Consider the following 17,399-nt stretch of genomic DNA (forward strand, 5'->3'; position numbering starts at 1 on the left):
GAAACGCCCGGAGCCGGGACGGAGGCCGCGCACCCTCCCCTCAGGGGGCACCTGCGCACTGCGCATGCGCGGTAGAGCTTCCCCCCCCCCCCCCCCGCCCAAGCCGGCGGGAGGCGCCGCGCGCATGCGCCGCCCGTGCGGCTGCGCGGAGGGCGGGGTGGCGGCGTGGCCGGGAGGATGGGGGCGCATGCGCGCTGCCGCCGCGCTCCCGCGGGGCGCTTGTCCCGTCCGGGTCGCCGTCGGTGGCGGCGCGGGGGGCGGCGGTGCCGCGGCTCGGGCACCGCTTCGCCGCCCTCCCCCCAGCTCCGCCTCGCTCCGCCGGTACCGGAGTCGGGTTCGGTACCGGGACTTCGCCGGCTCCTCCTGCTCCTCACCCTCCCCCCGCTCCGGGGGGCTCCGGTAAGCCGCCCCCTCGCCCGTTGCCATGGGGACCGGGGGCCGCCCCCGCCTCAGGCCGCCGGTCGCGGGGGGCTGCGGGCCGGTTCCCCCGCCCGGGGCTCGTGTCACGGCCGTCCCCAGAGCGGAGGCACCTGAACGTGCAGGTGGTTCCGTCCCTTTGAGTTCGAGACTTTCTTTTTTTTTCCTCTCCTTTTTTTTTTCTTTTTGGAGGTTCTTTCCAAGCTGCTTCTACTAGACAATTTTCACGCTCTTCCAGGGAAACGAAAGCCAGGGCAGAGTGTTCCTGGGGATGCTGTCTGCTCTGTGTCGCGTGGGGGACAGCACCCTGCGTCTCCCTGTCGTGGCACATAAATAAGATTAAAAAGTACAGCGAGAGGCTGCTTCTCTCATTAAGCTTTTTCTATAAAGAAACCTGTGGGCATATCAAAACAGTTAAGGTTTGTAAAGAAGGGCCTTTTTATCTATAAGGCATCACTTTACAAAAGTAAACAAGGAAAAAATCAATTTTGGCAGAACCTAAATATCGTAGAAAGGGGAAGTTTGTCTAACCTACCTTTGTCTGCAATTTCTAGTAATAGTTACAGCTTTAGCTCTGTTGCTACAGTTACATGGTGACTGGCAAATGTAGGCTAAAATACAACTTTGCATATGATGTCTCTGGATTTGAATGTGTTTTGGAAAGCAGAATTAGGCTCTAAATGTGCCCCAGGGCTGTGCTGCAAGATGGAATTGGCATGCTCTGATATATTAAGAGAATTCAGTGTGTACAGAATGCTTAAAACTAGAGTGCGTTTATTATTTTAAACAATTAAATTTTTTCCTTTTTTTCTTTCTCAGTTACTCCATCATCAGGATAACTTTTAGAATTTTGATAAAATTCACTGTAGAGGAGGCAGCTTGCAACTGATGCTTTTATTTCTATAAAGGTCAAAGGAAGAGGAACTTTTGGATTAGACATTTGCACAATGTTTTTGGACTTAGTCTTTATGGGAGTCTTAGTCTTTCTCTTTAGGGAGAAAATATCGGGAGAAAGGCAAAACATCTGCAGCACTGCCTAAAATTGTGGGTTTTGAGGCATCGTGTTTCTCAAGTTTCCTTCCCTCTTATTTTCAGATCAAAAATATTCAAAACAGGAAGTTTGACTTGTACCTTTGTTTTGTAAGATTTTTTTCTCCGTACTTGCTCGTGGTTTAGACAACTGGACTGTTATCACTTTTCTGCTGATAATACTGAAATTCAGCTTTGGCCTCTGTGATTCAGTGTATCTTAAATGAAAGTTATTTGGCATTTCTAATGTGAGGTGTTGCCTCCCTTTCTCTTTCCTAACAGCCATGGCAATGACAGGCCCGACACCCTGCTCATCCATGAGTAATCACACCAAGGAGCGAGTTACGATGACAAAGGTGACATTAGAGAACTTCTATAGCAATCTCATTGCCCAGCATGAAGAACGGGAGATGAGGTAAAAGCCTTTCTTGCCTCCTTTCTAAATTGCTTAAGACCCCAAAAGAAATCTTCATCGTCTTGGTCCACGTTATTAAAAAAAAAAAAAAAAAAAAAAAGGCGTATTTTAGGCTGGAGCTTTTTGAGTCTTTGCTGAAATAATCTGAAATATTCTTGCAGATGCAAAAGGTGAGATGATGGTCATAAAGTTTTAAAAAGTGCATGTTTGATCATTTGAAACTAGCTTCTGTTGCTTCTTCCCTTTTCATGGCTCTTATGGCATCAGTTTCATTTTGGGTTGTGAACTGTGACAGAGGCAGCTGATAAGGGAAGATTAATCTTCTCAAAGGCAAAGAGCGATTGCTCTGCGGATGTCATTTAATGTCATTTCATGCAAACTTCTTGCCCATGAATTAGCTGAATTTTATCATATCCCTTGAAATATATCAGTCCAAATATAACAAGTGATTTAAGTGAGATGTATTATTTTTGTTTTCTTTGACTGGAACCTTCTAATCTGCTGAATACCCTCAAATTGTAGCACTGGGGCTTGTGATATATTCCCAACTTGCAATGTAGTCTATAATCAGAATTCCTCTGTGTGCAGACTTAGAGCTGGAAAAGCCAACTTGATCCAAGTGGAATGCCCGCTAACTTCAGGAATAGCAGAAATGAAGAGGCAATTTAGAAAAACAAAATCACTTTCTTCAAGTCCTTAAATTAATAATGAGAGAAAAGAGGGGGAAAAATCACTGAATTAATTGCTTTGTCTTTATATAGTTCTTGGTTTGTTACGAGTACTGCTCTCTGATTCTAAAACCTCAATGATAACTTTTGTTGTTGAAGACCAAGATTTTTTTTCTGAAGAACCATAACAGACTTTCATACGTTATATGCTTTTTAACATGTGCAAATTGGACTTTAATAGCAGGGATAAAAGATGCACTGAAATGCTGACAGGAAATACTAAGGGTATTGAGGAGAACTTGAGCATTGCTCAGTCACTCTGAGCTATGTAATGCTGGGGACTGCAGTGACACTCGTTTTCTGGTGCCTGAGCTGCTGTTTTGAGTGTGAAATGTGCTGACTGGGCACTTAAATAGGGCAAATTGATTAAAACACGCTGGATTCTGGAAGCAGTAGCCCACGATCCTGTCTCGTAGTGGCAGCTGCTTGGGAGCACAGGAGACTGGAAGGGGATCTTGCAAAGAATGACTTGCATAAAAAGGAATGATTTGGTATGCTTTTAATGTCCTACCCAAAAAAAAGACAAACACAAACAAAACACCCATTTCTGACAGTTGCCGATGTGGTCAGTGCAGGGTTCCCACAAGGTACTGACATCTTGTTTCCTTTGCTTTTTCTGCCCCTACGTCACCATTTTGTACTGAGGCTTGAAATACCCTTTTAGGGGCAGAAGTAGTCTTTAAGGGAGAGAATGTGTACTGACACGTTCCCTCTTTCCAAGTATTTTGAGCATCTCAAGTATTAGGAAGTAGATTTTTTTTTTTCATTTTGCATATAGTGAGTTCGACATGCAGAGATACTACAAAGAGATGCAGATCCACGAAGGTTTTATAGGGCTTAATTCTCCTGGGAATAAACGAGACTTCAGTGCTTAAATATTTATATGGCTCTGGCTGTAAGTGACTTGCTCGGTTGTCAAAGAGAAAGCCAAGAATTGAACCCAGATCTCCTCAATTTATGTTTCTGTACAACAAAAACATGTATTTTGAAGATACATGAAGATGCCTGAAATTGCAGGCAGGTTTACATTTTTGATATTAGAGAGGACAGAGCTAGAACAGTAAAATTGTAAAGTTAGATTCTTAAAAATCCTTTATTTAACTGATCTCTTACACTTGCTACTTGCAGGCATTACCTCATCTTTTCACAGCAACAAAGCCAGATATGTGCGTGCAAAATATTAAAGATTCAACCTCTTCTAATTTCTGTCTCTGCTTTAGACAAAAGAAGCTAGAACAAATGATGGAAGAAGAAGGCTTAAAAGATGAAGAGGTAATAAGCAAGAAAAATGATTTTAATGGTCAGATAACACAAGAGATATGCTTTAATAAATGGAGATGTAGCATCTTTACTTGGATTGGTGTCATCTGTACAGAACCTAACTGCAGAATTTCCACCTGTTTTTTTGTAAACTCCAGAAGAGAATCAGGAGGTCGGCACATGCACAGAAGGAGACAGAGTTTCTGCGTCTGAAGAGAACAAGGCTGGGTCTGGAAGACTTTGAATCCTTAAAAGTAATAGGCAGAGGAGCATTTGGAGAGGTAAATCCAGAAAAGAGGAGTGTTTCTGAAAGGCACTGATGCTTTTTAAAGACTTAATAGTCTTTACGTAAATCAATCGTATACATAAATCAAACATATGTTGTGCAATACTTGCAGATTGATTTTAATTTAATAGTTGCATCCGTTTTTATGCCTAATCAATGCTGGTTTAAAAACAATGTGCTTTAAATGAACATTAATACTGCTGAGAAGGGCTTAATAGGTAAGTTAAATGCAAGTTGGTCACTGTTTTGAATTCCGGCCTTTTGGGGCCGGAACCATGAGAACTGAAGGGTCACTTCTGTTGGGGTGGCCTTTTCCAGAGAAAGCAGCTTTGGACCATCTAATTTAGCTGAGTGGTTGCTGAATGTGTCATCTGTATTAAAATGAAGTGGTGTCCTAGAATTAACAGAACTTGCATGCTGTTACCATGCACTAAGTCATGCTTGCTTTTAGCAATCTGATAAGCCTGCAAAAAAGAGAAGCCAAGTATCTGTTTTAAGAGCTTAATATTCAAATTTATGAATAGTTGTGGTGCTTAATGGCCTATTTGACTCAATTTTTTGCATATTTTTCAGGTGCGACTTGTCCAGAAGAAAGATACAGGGCATGTTTATGCAATGAAAATATTGCGCAAAGCTGATATGCTTGAAAAGGAGCAGGTGAATAACCCTATTAAGTAGAAACATTACCATCTTTGTTTTAATGACTTTGGCAGGCAATTGTGGTGTGTGGATAGGAGGAACGGGTGCCCCTAGTCCATGTTATCTAGGGAAAAACTTGTGCTAATTTTTTTGTTGATTTTTTTTTCTTATTGAGAAAAGAAAACATAAAAAATCTCCTACAAATTCATAAAGACTGGTGGCTTCTCTTAAGCCTCCTTATATTTTATTTTTAGTTCTCTTTGTCACAAATATAGATGTTTTATGAATATTACTGCATTTTTCATTTATGGAATTGGTACTTGTTTGAAAAATAAGCCACTGTTTCCTCATGCAGGAGCTTTGTGCAAAATAAGTGCCCCGGTGTAAATCTATGCAAGTAGTGTGAAGCTATATTTGAAGGACATATTAACTGCTTAGAAAAGAGCTAGTTCTTTAAAGATCAGGGGAAAAAAACAGGGTATTTCTGTATATAGGATTAACCTGCTTATGTAATCAACCATATGTGTTTCAGAACTCTGTAACTTATATTTCCTATCTCCTGGTTTTTCACATGGTAATTAATCGTGTTTTGGACAAAAGCTGCTTTTCAAAGGTGTTATTGCTATTTTATCAAATATTGAAAATATTTGAGTGGTGTTTTGAACCTCTTGATGTTTTGAAGCTTTCTGCCCTCATGCAGAAATGTTGACTGTTGTATTTTCAATATTTGATGCTTTTCAGGATGAATTACCTAATGAAATGCATTTATCTAGTAAAACTTAGGCTTGTAATTAATGAAGTGCATATGTCTATCTCTAGGTTGGCCATATTCGTGCAGAGCGGGACATCCTAGTGGAAGCAGACAGCTTGTGGGTCGTGAAAATGTTCTATAGTTTCCAGGATAAGCTAAACCTCTATCTTATCATGGAGTTCCTGCCTGGAGGTAATTATCTGGAATCAAAAGGTTGTTTTTCCTTTTGTTCTGTGCAGGCCTAACCTCAGAATTACCAATCTTGTCTTTTGTTACTGGGACTAGAGCACTGCTTGTACTGGACGTTAATCTGTGAAGAAACAAGTGGCCCCTAAAGCTTCCTGCTTGTTGGAGTTGGGGTGCTGAGCTCTGTTTTGGGTTGGACCTGGGTTTCCTGTTTGTCTGCTAGCTGCAGATGGTGGATGCTTTACCTTGATATTCTGCTCGTTATCCTTGCTGTGTGATGGCAACCCACAGAACCATCACCAGCTTTAATTTTCTATCCTTTCACTCTTAGCTGGTTTTTTGGAGCAGCTGTGTAGCCAAAAGTACAGGTTTTAATCTGAGATCCAGTTATGCAGTCAAGAGTAGCTGTCCATAGCTAACTTTTTTGAGGGATGTTTCTGTACAGGTATTTATTTCATCTTTGTGCTATTTAGAACTTTAAGACTACTCAAACCCTTCCCACGTACACTGATTCAAAGCAAAATACTTTTGCTAAGTCACATAAGTGTTGAGCAACTGTATTTTAAAAAAAAGTTTCATGAAGTTCTTAATAGCTTAGTTATTTTCTTTGTAAAATGTCCTCCAAATGAGTGAGACTGGAGCTCGTGTATTAATCTGTATTTACGTTTGCTGGCTTCCAGGTGATATGATGACACTGTTGATGAAGAAGGACACCCTCACAGAGGAGGAGACACAGTTCTACATAGCTGAGACTGTGCTCGCCATCGACTCCATTCACCAGCTGGGTTTTATCCATCGCGACATCAAACCAGACAACCTCCTTTTGGACAGCAAGGTATGTGCTAACCCCTGGGGGTAGTAGTAAATAGGTCTTGTAATTTTTCATACTGACCTTAGCTAGTGCTCAGCACTATGAAATAAGCTAATGCTTCTTACTTAGTTTGCTTCCTCCTGACCCTTGAAGGCATCTCTGCCATATCCCTAGGGAAGAAAAACAAAGTCTGGCCTCTCCACCATCATTGTATTAGTCCCTCCCTCATGCTGAATTTTCTTGTGACAGTTGCTTCAGCTATTTTGGGTTATTTCAGCTGCAGTTAAAACATACAGTTAGTTTCAGTTCTCCCCTGTTGGTCAAGATGTTTCCTTTGGTCTGGCATCTGTCCTGCACATGCTTCCCAACTATGGATGATCCTGAGCAAATGCCAAGGATGTAGCCCACTACATCAATGGGCCTGAAAGTGAACCATTCTCCCCAGAAAAACGACATGTTTTTGAGGACTGATCAGGTTACTCGATTGCTTCTAGATGTTTACTGCAGGTAGTTGCATAAAACTTGACTATTTCATTATCTCCCAATTACTAACTGAGTTTGCTTAAAATTTAGCTTGTTGGAAAGAGCTTGCCAGCAGTAAATCTTTGCATTTTACTGTTAGCCAGCTAATAGTGCAGTTTTTGAATTACTGATTTAGTTCAGTATGTTTACATCTATCTGTAGATAAATTCAGAGTTTGAAAAATGATGTTAATTTTAAATATGGAAGAAAAAAATCCACGGAGTGAGTGTGGCTTTGCATTATGCACTAGGACAGATGCAGTGACTGACGTTAAGGTGATTTTCCTGCTCTCCAGGGATGTCAATACCCAACTCGGGACTACAGCTCCCTCTGGAGTCATTTACCCTCAGCCCTCGGGACAGAGCAGTCTGCAGCTCACGGGCAGAGGCTTCTTGGAAAAGGGCTGCTGGGCTTTTGTGTAGCAGGGAAGAAAGGATTAATAGCTTGATTCTGTGTTATGATAACACCTCACATTACTTTTGGGGCCTTTTTGTTTCTAGGGCCATGTGAAACTATCAGATTTCGGGCTGTGTACTGGACTGAAGAAAGCTCACAGGACAGAGTTCTACAGGAACCTGAACCACAGTCTTCCCAGTGACTTCAGTAAGTCACCTGCCTTCCGGAGCAGTAGCTGTGTGCTTGCTCTTGGGGCCTGAAAATGCTAAACATCGTTTTAGTGTGAGCTCGGAAGGCTGCAGATGGTGTCTAATTATCAGTGTTGTACCTTAAAGTGTAGTTTTTATCTTCTGTAAAATACTTCCTAGAAATAATTTGTTACTTTAATGCAAGCTGCAAATTTCTGAATTCTCAGTGAATTTCAGTTGTGAAGCAGTTATGAGGTAAGGTCATTTATATAAATATAGCTAGAATGAGATATTTGTCTAAATACATGGCTGAACAGGGCAAACTCAGATGGAACATTTCTAAATACAGTCACTTAACTGCTTGGAATCTGCATTTCCTGAAGTTTTTCTGTCAAATTGCTTTTTGCTATAGCTCTCCTTACCACATGTGATAAACTTCAAATAAAAACTGAAGTGTGACTTGGAAGATGCTAGCTGTATTTCATGCATTACTTAAATTAACAAGCGAGATCAGAGCCTCTTTGAACATTCAGATGTTTTCTGAAGGAGAGTAACTTTAATCCTGAAGTGGGTTTTGGCTCCCTAATGGAAGTCTTTATAGCACTTTACTAAAAGTACTCAAAATGTCTGTGTTGCAGTTGAGGGCTGGAAGTTGCTGGGGAGTTCAGGGTATTGACAGAGATGCTCTTTGCATCTCTGTGTCCCTTGCTTGCTCTGAACTGTCAGCTGCCACTTTCTGCTGGAGGGTGGTGATCACTTTGATCTCTGGAGGTGCCCTGTAGGTAAAATGAGCAAGGGCAGCTTTAGTGGCTCATCTCTGCTTAATGGTGCTTGTCTTCTGCGAGGTGAATTAAGGTGTGTTCCACAAATAGCTCCAGCATCTGCCTGATGGCAGCCTTGGCCACGAGGGCCAGTGATGAGCACCTGAGTAACCTCTTCCTGCCACAGCTGAACACAAAGCGGGTAGTTTTATCAAGGACCTGGCTACTCCTTTTTGATGTTGGCAAGGAGATTTTAGGCTGTGCGGTGGGCTGGGAATAAAACTGCCCATGGGGTGACCAGTAGGATGCAGTCACATATATGTTCCAATCTGCTTTAGCTTTCCAGAACATGAATTCCAAGAGAAAAGCAGAAACTTGGAAGAGAAATAGACGTCAGTTGGTAAGTACATCTCACCTGCTGTGAAATACTCTCTGCTCACCTTTTAGCTGAAAGTGCCCACTCTTAACATTTTCAATGTAAAAATGGGTTAGTGGCCCATTCTCACTGCATATAGACAATGATAACTTTGCCTGTTTCTCTGAAAAAACGCCTTCAGACTCCTCACATGAGCATGTTGACTTTGTTTGACAGATCTTGAAGGCTCTAAACAGCCTTGCTAAAGAAACAGAACAGAAAGAAAATGGAGCAGAAAATCTGGAGTCGTCTTCAAAATTACTATTTTTGCAGAAGCTCCCAGTTCATAGCGGTCAGATTTCTTGGAAAAATATATAATTGAAGGAATTTTGTTTCAGGCTTTCTCCACGGTGGGCACCCCGGATTACATTGCTCCTGAAGTCTTCATGCAGACCGGGTACAACAAGCTCTGTGACTGGTGGTCGCTCGGGGTCATCATGTATGAGATGCTAATTGGTAAGACACAGGCAGGAATCGCGTCTTTGCTGGGCTTGGTCTGAAAGCATCCACCCGGGCCTGTTTTCTCAGGTGTGTTCTAACTAATGCACTGTAGGTTTTAGTAATTACAGGAACTATTTTTGCTCTATGAAAGATGGTATCTTTCTCTTTTTTTTCCTCAGGTTACCCACCTTTCTGTTCTGAGACTCCTCAAGAAACATATAAGAAAGTAATGAATTGGAAAGAGACTCTCACATTTCCTCCAGAAGTTCCGATATCTGATAAAGCAAAGGATCTTATTTTAAGGTGCCAGTCATATGGTCTACCAGTTAATACATTACTAACTTCCTTTTCATGCAAACAGTACTAAATGCCTCTCATATCTAGTTTCACACTTAAAAAAGGAGAAAAAAAAAAAGAAAAGATGCTTAAGAGTGCTCCTTAGTTTGTTATTCACATGCATCAACTGCTGAGCTCCCAAATCAGATACCTTTGTGTCTTGGAGTTAATGTAGTGGAGCCCTGACTGAACTGTGCTAAAAGGAGCTCCCCTGTAAGTGCTGCTACTTCTGCAAAATCTGAGTGCTCCTGCTCTTTGGCTTCCCTGCGAGCTTCTCTTGGTGGTGGTGACATCTGTATGGCAGAGCTGGCTTCATAACATAGCACTGACTGTGACGTGGTGTCATTGTATGCACTGGAGCATACAAACACCCCAGTGCATGCTGATTCTTCCTCGCTCTTTTCGGTTTTCTCTTTTTTCCTTTTTTTTTTTTTTCTTTTTTTTTTTCTCCCTCCATGCACCTAGTATTTTTGATCACTAATCTGTTCTCAGGACAAAAATATACATGTCTAGCTTGTTAGGCTTTATGTTTTCCTGTTTTATACTGTTCCCTAAAAGACACATGACCCTGTTGTGAAAAAATATTGTGTCGTAATTGCAGCATGTTGTTGTTTTTGAAGTGGGAGTTCTTAACCTTCTCCACTTATAGGTTGTTAAGAAACTGTAGGCTCATCAGTTCAGAAAGCTGTTCCATTTCTAAATGGAATGCTTTTGTTTTCATTCTTCCTTCATGTTCATTCTTCCTTCCATCCCAGATTTTGCTGTGAATGGGAGCACAGAATTGGTGCATCTGGTGTGGAGGAAATAAAGAGTAACCCGTTCTTTGAAGGGGTTGATTGGGAGCACATCAGGTAAGATGCCTGGCAGAAAGGGCAGCTGCTCGTGGCTGCCGCCTCTTCCAAGGCGCTCGAGCGGCCGGAGCGACCCGGGAGGAGCCCTGGAAGCCGCGTGTGGGCGAGAGGAGCTTGGGCCTCCATCCAGGCTTGCTCAGGGCCAGGACTGTCACTCTCGGAGGCTATTAAGAAAATAAGAACGTGGTTGTATCCTGCTTTCCCCTGTCTTTAAAAATCTTAATGCTGCATCTGCTCTCTTTGGCAGAGAGAGACCTGCTGCAATTTCGATAGAAATTAAAAGCATTGATGACACCTCAAACTTCGATGAATTCCCAGAATCTGATATCCTTAAACCAACAGGTAACTGCTTGGGTTCTGCAGGTAAATGTTCTTTTTCTCCAGTAGAATAATGCATTTTTCCTGGTACCAGGGAATCCTGAGATCTTACTAGTAAGTAGGATCTCACTGTTAATCTTACCAGATCTTACTAAGAAGCAGTAGTAAGTTCAGAGTAAGAGTTAATTACGTTGTGTTTTGAGGTGATACAAAAGTGTAACTTGCTGGTAGGGCTAAACCCTGCACGGCTGCACTTAGAGCAAGTGGATGAGGGGTCGAGCTCGGGACGGTCTGCAGCAGGTAGATGCATAAATGGCCTTAGAAGACTGTTTTGTGCTTAAATCCATGGCACATCCTCTTCAGACTTTCACACGCCTCTTCTTTCCTCTGCTTTATTCAGTGATTGAGCTATTACATGGTCCATACTCTGGTTTAATAATAACTCAGGAGTGCAGCGTTAAGCGCCTGATAACGGCGCTGGCTTTCTTTAGATATATGTGGTAAGAGATAAGGAAACAGTTAGTACTGAGATACTTTCCACGCTGTTAACTGCCCATTTCCGCAGAGCCACTGGTATTTAATTTGTCTGTGTGCACGTGTGAGGCTTCAAATGACACCGGAAAGCTCAGCAGGAGCCATGGGCCTGACCCTGCCAGTGGCACCTCTTGGCACTGCCCGACTTCTTGCTGGCCTCTAACTCCCAGGGGGAGCAGAAGGGGATCACACGTAGTTTGGTGTAAGAATCCCTCGTATCTATATGTGAAAACCTCTTCAAGCCTTCTCTTTTCTTTGTCTTAACAGTTGCCACAAGCAACCACCCAGAGACTGACTATAAGAACAAAGACTGGGTTTTTATCAACTACACCTACAAGCGTTTTGAGGGGCTGACAGCCCGAGGAGCGATCCCATCCTACATGAAAGCAGGGAAGTAATAAGTCTTTACCTGGAACTTCTGCTGAGCCTTGGAATTTCACTTCTCCACTTCGGGTTTCAACCCATAAAATAACTTTTTTTTTTTTTTTTTTTTAAAGAAAACATGAGGGCTATGAACTCTTGGAGAACATTTCAGGAGCTGTTTTTGTTACACACTCTGGTTACTACCAAGAAATTTGTCTTTCTGCACCATTGAAAACTTCCACAAAATGCTTCTGTCCTCTCTGCTGCAAGCACGTTTTGCTGCTTCAGGAGCAGGAGTTTGTTTTCTTTGTAAATTCCTTGCCCGCTTGGCCAGCCCGTCAGGAGGGAGAGCTTTGCTTTGCCCGTGGTATCTGTGTGGACAGTGTTGTGAGTCCTGCATTAAGCGACGTCCTCAGTCTGCCAGTTCTGCCAGCACTGTTTTCCCGGTGACAAAGGACTTTAGTACAGAGGAAATGAAGCAATAATTGAAGTTTGAGGTAGACAACTCTCCAGTAAACTATCTAGCAGAAGGACACAACTTATATTGCCTTAACTTTAGTTTGTAGTACTGTTTTTTATAATGCTACTTGGAAGCCTCTTTTAATAGCGTTTCTCAGCTCTTATCACAATGGCCTCGAGTTGTGGTGCACTTTACTTTTGGTACTAAGACAGCAACCCTCAAGCCATTTAGTATTTTTCTAAATTAAAAAATTGTGTAGCTTTTTTTTTCCCCTCCCTAAGCAGTGATAAGAGGAGCAGGGCTCTCCTGCCACAGATTGCAACAGGTTTTGGTTCCTGCAAGGAAGGAGGTGTGTGCAGACAGTGCAGGTGATGGGCAGGGGCTGGTGGCAGCCCTGGGATTGGGGCAGAGGGAGGGCAGTTCCTTCACCCCGCTGCGGCGGGCGCCTTGGGGACCGCTGGCCTGGGTGGGTTTCGTGCTCCTGCTGCTGCCCTCTCTTGGCCGCAGGGCTCTGCTCATCCCCAGCGGTCGCGGCCGCCTTCGTTTCCACCCCAGCGCGATCCCCGCGTCCTTCCCGCGCGGTCCCGGTGCTGGGGCCGTGTCCGGAGCTCCCTGTGCTCCATGGCTGAAGCAGCCGCCCTGGAGGGCTCTAGGAGACGGTGCTGCCCGCGGTCCCTCTCCGATTAGTGCCCGCTGGCATCCCTAAGAGCCCATTCCCTGCGGAGCAGGGCGCTCTCCAGGAGCGCCCCAACGTGCCTGTCTTTCCCTATGCTCCTTGGCCACGACGGCATTTCGGGACGGAGCCTTTGGCCCCAGCTGAGCTTTGGGTAATTCCCTCCCGGGGCGCGGGCTCCGTTTCGATGCCGCCTTGGCGTTACTCCGAGCTCTTGCTGGCAGCGGCCATCAGCATTCGGGCCTAACGGGGACCAGTCTGGATCTTGCACATGTTGTTTTTTAATTTGCCGGGGTTTCCCAGAGCGCGTTTCAGTATGAACCATCTCCGCTTCCTGTGACCTTTCCATGGTGCTCAACACTAAGTGCAGAACCTTAAACCAGCGTTTCAAAGGGCTACAGTGGCTTTCAGTTATATTTAGTCCTAACTTTCTAAGCTAGCAAGCAAAAGAAAACGGGGGTGTAGTGAAAGTGTTGGGGTTTTTTTTGTTGTTGGTTTTTTTTTTTTTTTTTTTTTAATATAGGTGCTTTTAGGGAATTTCTACCTAGATGTCTTTGGACTTGAGTGCCATCATGAAGGACGGATGTTGGGGGGGTGACAGTTCTGTACGTAGCTGGGGCTGGTGACACATCCTCTCCCCGACCCTCCTTTGTGCTTCCCGCGCGCGGGGTTGGAATTACAGGAATTGCCATAAGCAGTTTAGCCACTAGCTGGATCCGACAAAGCCGGGATGCAGGAACAGCCCTAATCTAGGGACCAGGCACTAGGGGCTGCTCCTAGTAACAAGGGCTACCTGGAGCACTGATTTACAGGATCAGGCTTTTCACTGACTGGTCAATAATATCATCTTTTATTCCCCCTCCCCTTTTGATCCTTTTTTAATTAAGAGCTGATACCTGCTGCTCTATCTCCTCCTCCTGGGGTTTCTTTCAGCCTTTTGAGAGCGTTGCCTTAGAAAAATGGGAAAAAACAAGAGCTGTTAATACCTGAACAATTCTTTCACTTCCTACCAGCTGAGTTACCGCCTTAAAACTTCAACAGCAAAACCCTTGAAAGCTGCTGTGGAGACAGCAGTTCCATTATTAGCCCTTTACTAAAGGGACAGGTGGTTTTTATAAATACCAAAGATGAGAGAAGCTCCAGGATTATTAACTGTGAGAACTTGCTGTGGTTCCCCCTTTTTACTGCCTATTTTCCCCGCATTTTTACTGCCTCTTTTTTAACCTGTCTTCTGGAATCTCAGCTTGTTCCCATTTTCTTCCTATTACCACCTTGTGAGTGGAGGCGAAGCTTCAAAGGCACGAGGAGCAGCTGGGCACCTTCGCTGTGCGAGGCGGTGGCTCCCCTGGGAATGCCGGCTCTCCCCTGGGAATGCCGGCTCTCCCTTGGGAATGCCGGCTCTCCCCTGGGAATGCCGGCCGCCTGCCCTAGGGGCAGCTCTCCTCTCGCTGTTGCCATCCCAGCCCGTTTCCTCTGTCCCCGCGTTGGTCACTGCCAGGGGCCGTGTCCTGCTCCCAGGATCCCGGCTTCACTGCTAACAGAGTCAGGTTCCTCGAGGCCTCCACATTAGCCAAACACTTTCATTAGCTGCAGGGGTGTGTGTATAATTTTAATTATCATCTGCTAAACCAAGGTCAAAATATCTTTTAGCTCCTTTTGAGCTGCAAACACTTGTTTTCTTGCTTTCTCTTTTTTGGTTCCAACGGGGTTTTCCAGGAGCACTTCCAAGCTAAGCTTCCCGTGGATCTGACCCCTCGTTACGCTGCCCCTTCATCTCGACCTCTGTATCAGGCCCAGCACCAACCTGCACTTAAGTGTTTCTTATCACTGTGCTCCAACTCTGCCTTAACATGTGAGTTGGAAAAAAGTGTTCTATGACTATTCACAAGCTGTTACTACATTGCACTGTAAGATTTGGCAGATGTTTTGTGTGATACTGGGGGAGCCTCCTTTTTATGGAACAATCTTTGTATTGTGTTGTGTAAATAAAACTCTTCAGTAAACACAGTTTTGCTAACAGGTCTCAGACTCCATTTCCTAAAGCAGCCCCAGGAAGAGTCCAGCGTTTCTAGCACGACGTAAGTGTCACTCTTGATCCTTTCATGTTTACATTTTTGAAAGGGAGAGTAAGCAGGAAGACATTTCCCTTTCCAAGGCCACTTCATGGTTTTGGCAGCTCCTCTCCACCCTCAGGAATTCCACTTCACCCCCCCTGGGATCAGCACGTTGCTCCCAAACTCTCGCCGCTTTCCCAGGCTTTAGCAGAAGAGCCCTTGGAGCAGAAGAAGCTGGAAGGAAAAGCCCAAGTGGCCAAACCTGCTCCAAAGCTCTTCCTCCACCATCCTCCTAGCAATCCCCCTCCTCCTCCATTCTCCTCATCCCCACCTCAAATAATTTTAAGAGCCAACCAAGCCACAAATAATTTATACTTTAATACAGAAAAGAAACAACACAGCTGCAGGGCTTTGGAAATAACCATAGGTAACACGAGTATATCTAGAAGAACACAAGCTTTGACCCTGTACCTGAATAAGAGATGACCATGAAATAAAAGGGAGAAAAATAAATGCAGATCTATATATACTTAAATTAATTTAGCATTCCAAGGGAAGTTGCTCCCCTAAAAAATAAAATCCTCTTGAAGCAGACGAAGGAGAGAGGCTTTTTTGGAGTGTCAGCAAACCAGTCCCCACAGGGCATGGGGGGCTCTGGGCCCAGCCCAAGGCCCCGTCCCTATTCCCAAGCCCGATTTTCGGCAACGCGTGGGGCTCAGGGAGCTCCCCCTGCCCTTGCTTGGCCTGGGGGAGCAGCTCCTCGCCCAGGATTGGGCCCGGTCAATATTCCATATATCTACCTTCCACTACTATAAAATTAGAAGCTTTCAGCTAACTAAACAACAGAAAGGGGTTGCCCTCTCCATCAGTTCTGGACAGACACTTAAGGACACTTCTCCAGCCTGGAGATGCAACGGGAGAGTTTTCCAAAAGCTGCCGGGAGCACCTGGACTCCTTGGACACTCGGAGGGGCCTTAAGCACTTCTGGAAATCTTCCCGGAGGCACTTAGAAAAAGAAGGAATCTATTTGCTGCACTAGGAAAGAAGCGAGGAACAGGAACACTGCAAGCAGGAACCAAATATATCAGCACAAGTACGCGCCGGCAGAGAGGGCTCTGTTTGCTTTTAAACTGAAGTAGCATTCATGAATCTTTAAGGTAACTTGTGCTCGATATTGTCACATTATTAAATGGAGAAAAACAAATGCTCTTAGCACCAAAACAGTGACCACCTTTACGATTGTTGATCTTACACTTCACAGATGGATCTTTAAAGAACAATAAAATCTGCTTCATGAAGCAACCCTGACAAGAAAGGATTAAATAGTTAGGGGCAGCCCTAACCTGCCGCTATTTTGCTAAGTATGACCAGTAACTCAAAATCTAATTGCTGCAGCTATTAACAGCAGTCACCTGCAGGAGCAGAACTGACCTGAACGCTGGAACTTTGCAGGGGAATCTCTCTCTCTCTCTATCTCTCCCTCCTTTTATGTATTTGTTCTGAAGGCCTCCAAGTTCTCCTTGCAGCATCATGCCTAAGGTGGCACTAACTCTTACTTGGGTATGGAAAAATCTACAGTGCCCTCAGAAATGGCAGCTGGGCCAGGCAGGCCCATTCCAGTTAAGCTGGCAGCCCTGAACACTGTGTCCTATTGGGGCCTGAAGCAATCCATGGGAACGTCCCGCTGGAAGCAGGCCAAGCCGGGCTCCTCCAGAGCTGGGTGAGCTCAACCAGCCTGGGACACTGCACAACTGCGGTGCCAGCCCAAATCCAAGGAGAACAGAGCTCCAGCTCCCAGACTAGAGAATATTCAGAGCATCAATGCGGAGCTGGTCCCAGATACAAGCACTTGCCCTGCTGAAGGCTGCTTTATTACTGATGTTTCTTACCTGCCTGACAGCAAAATGGTCCCAGTCGGTTCCGAGGTGGGAAGACAGCAGCTGCCCTCGGCCCTGCGAGCGGCGCACGTCTGGGACAGGCAGGAGGACTCTGACCAAGGTCGATGGGATCGGGGCTTTACTTGGCTCCTACCCTGCCTATCCACAGAGCTCCTGCCCTGGCTTTTGTCTTAGGAGGAGGATGGAGGAGAAAACTGCAAGTCTTCACCATGCTTGGTCACCTCTACAGAACTTCTTACATCTATTTTCCTACTAAACAATTTCCTTAGTTTGTAAAATACCAACTACAGTCTTTTCTTTTTTTTTCTTTTTTGGCTTTTTCCTTCAGCACAATCGCTTATTTTACCAAACAGAACAGAAACAATATCCCTAAAAAGTGTGATTCCCTCTCAGCACAGAAGCATACACAGGGAAATTCCTGCGATGAGGAACACGCTTCCTCCTAAGCTAGTCCCATCTCTCCCGAGAACAGCAGGACACTTCTCTGGATGCAAAGCCAGGTGGTAGTGTAGGCAGACTCCCTCAGCCCCGATATTTTGCTGTCACAACAGTGCTACATTTCTGCTGGTTGATGAAAGGGTGAAATCTGTCTTGCTTTGACGCTTGCTCCTTTGTAACTGATTATCACAAAAGCAAACCTAAGTGCCTACTGGTAAAAGAAAGCTTT

The 17,399-nt window shown here is 44.5% G+C and overlaps 1 protein-coding gene and 1 long non-coding RNA gene across 3 annotated transcripts in view; both read left to right on the forward strand.

Moving 5' to 3' along the window:
- The window catches only part of LOC148595876 (uncharacterized), a 355,837-nt gene that overhangs the window by 74,744 nt on the left and 263,694 nt on the right, over window positions 1-17,399 (forward strand). The gene's annotated exons all lie outside the window — the stretch shown is intronic.
- STK38 (serine/threonine kinase 38) lies at window positions 367-11,964 on the forward strand. 2 transcript variants are annotated; one of them, XM_088539775.1, is made up of 14 exons: window positions 367-399; window positions 1,729-1,861; window positions 3,810-3,861; window positions 4,008-4,130; window positions 4,709-4,792; window positions 5,594-5,717; window positions 6,392-6,546; window positions 7,545-7,647; window positions 8,728-8,789; window positions 9,143-9,260; window positions 9,425-9,548; window positions 10,337-10,432; window positions 10,680-10,774; window positions 11,552-11,964. In XM_088539775.1, the coding sequence occupies exons 2-14, from the start codon at window positions 1,731-1,733 to the stop codon at window positions 11,680-11,682; spliced, it is 1,398 nt and encodes a 465-aa protein (XP_088395901.1). In that variant the 5' UTR covers window positions 367-399; window positions 1,729-1,730; the 3' UTR covers window positions 11,683-11,964. The 2 variants fall into 2 exon arrangements, with proteins under 2 accessions (XP_088395901.1, XP_088395902.1); XM_088539776.1 differs by lacking the exon at window positions 367-399 and adding an exon at window positions 1,227-1,325.

This window comes from Tinamus guttatus, unplaced genomic scaffold, assembly GCF_059628265.1.
Source record: "Tinamus guttatus ecotype Peru unplaced genomic scaffold, ASM5962826v1 Tinamus_guttatus_pri_ptg000049l, whole genome shotgun sequence".
NCBI classification, from domain to species: Eukaryota; Metazoa; Chordata; class Aves; order Tinamiformes; family Tinamidae; genus Tinamus; species Tinamus guttatus.

Coding starts and splice junctions, on each gene's coding strand:
- STK38 (XM_088539775.1), top strand. CDS start 1,731: ATGGCAATGACAGGCCCGACACCCTGCTCATCCATGAGTAATCACACC. Junction 9,261..9,424: donor CATGTATGAGATGCTAATTG/GTAAGACACAGG, acceptor TTTTTTCCTCAG/GTTACCCACCTTTCTGTTCT. Junction 10,433..10,679: donor GTTGATTGGGAGCACATCAG/GTAAGATGCCTG, acceptor TCTCTTTGGCAG/AGAGAGACCTGCTGCAATTT.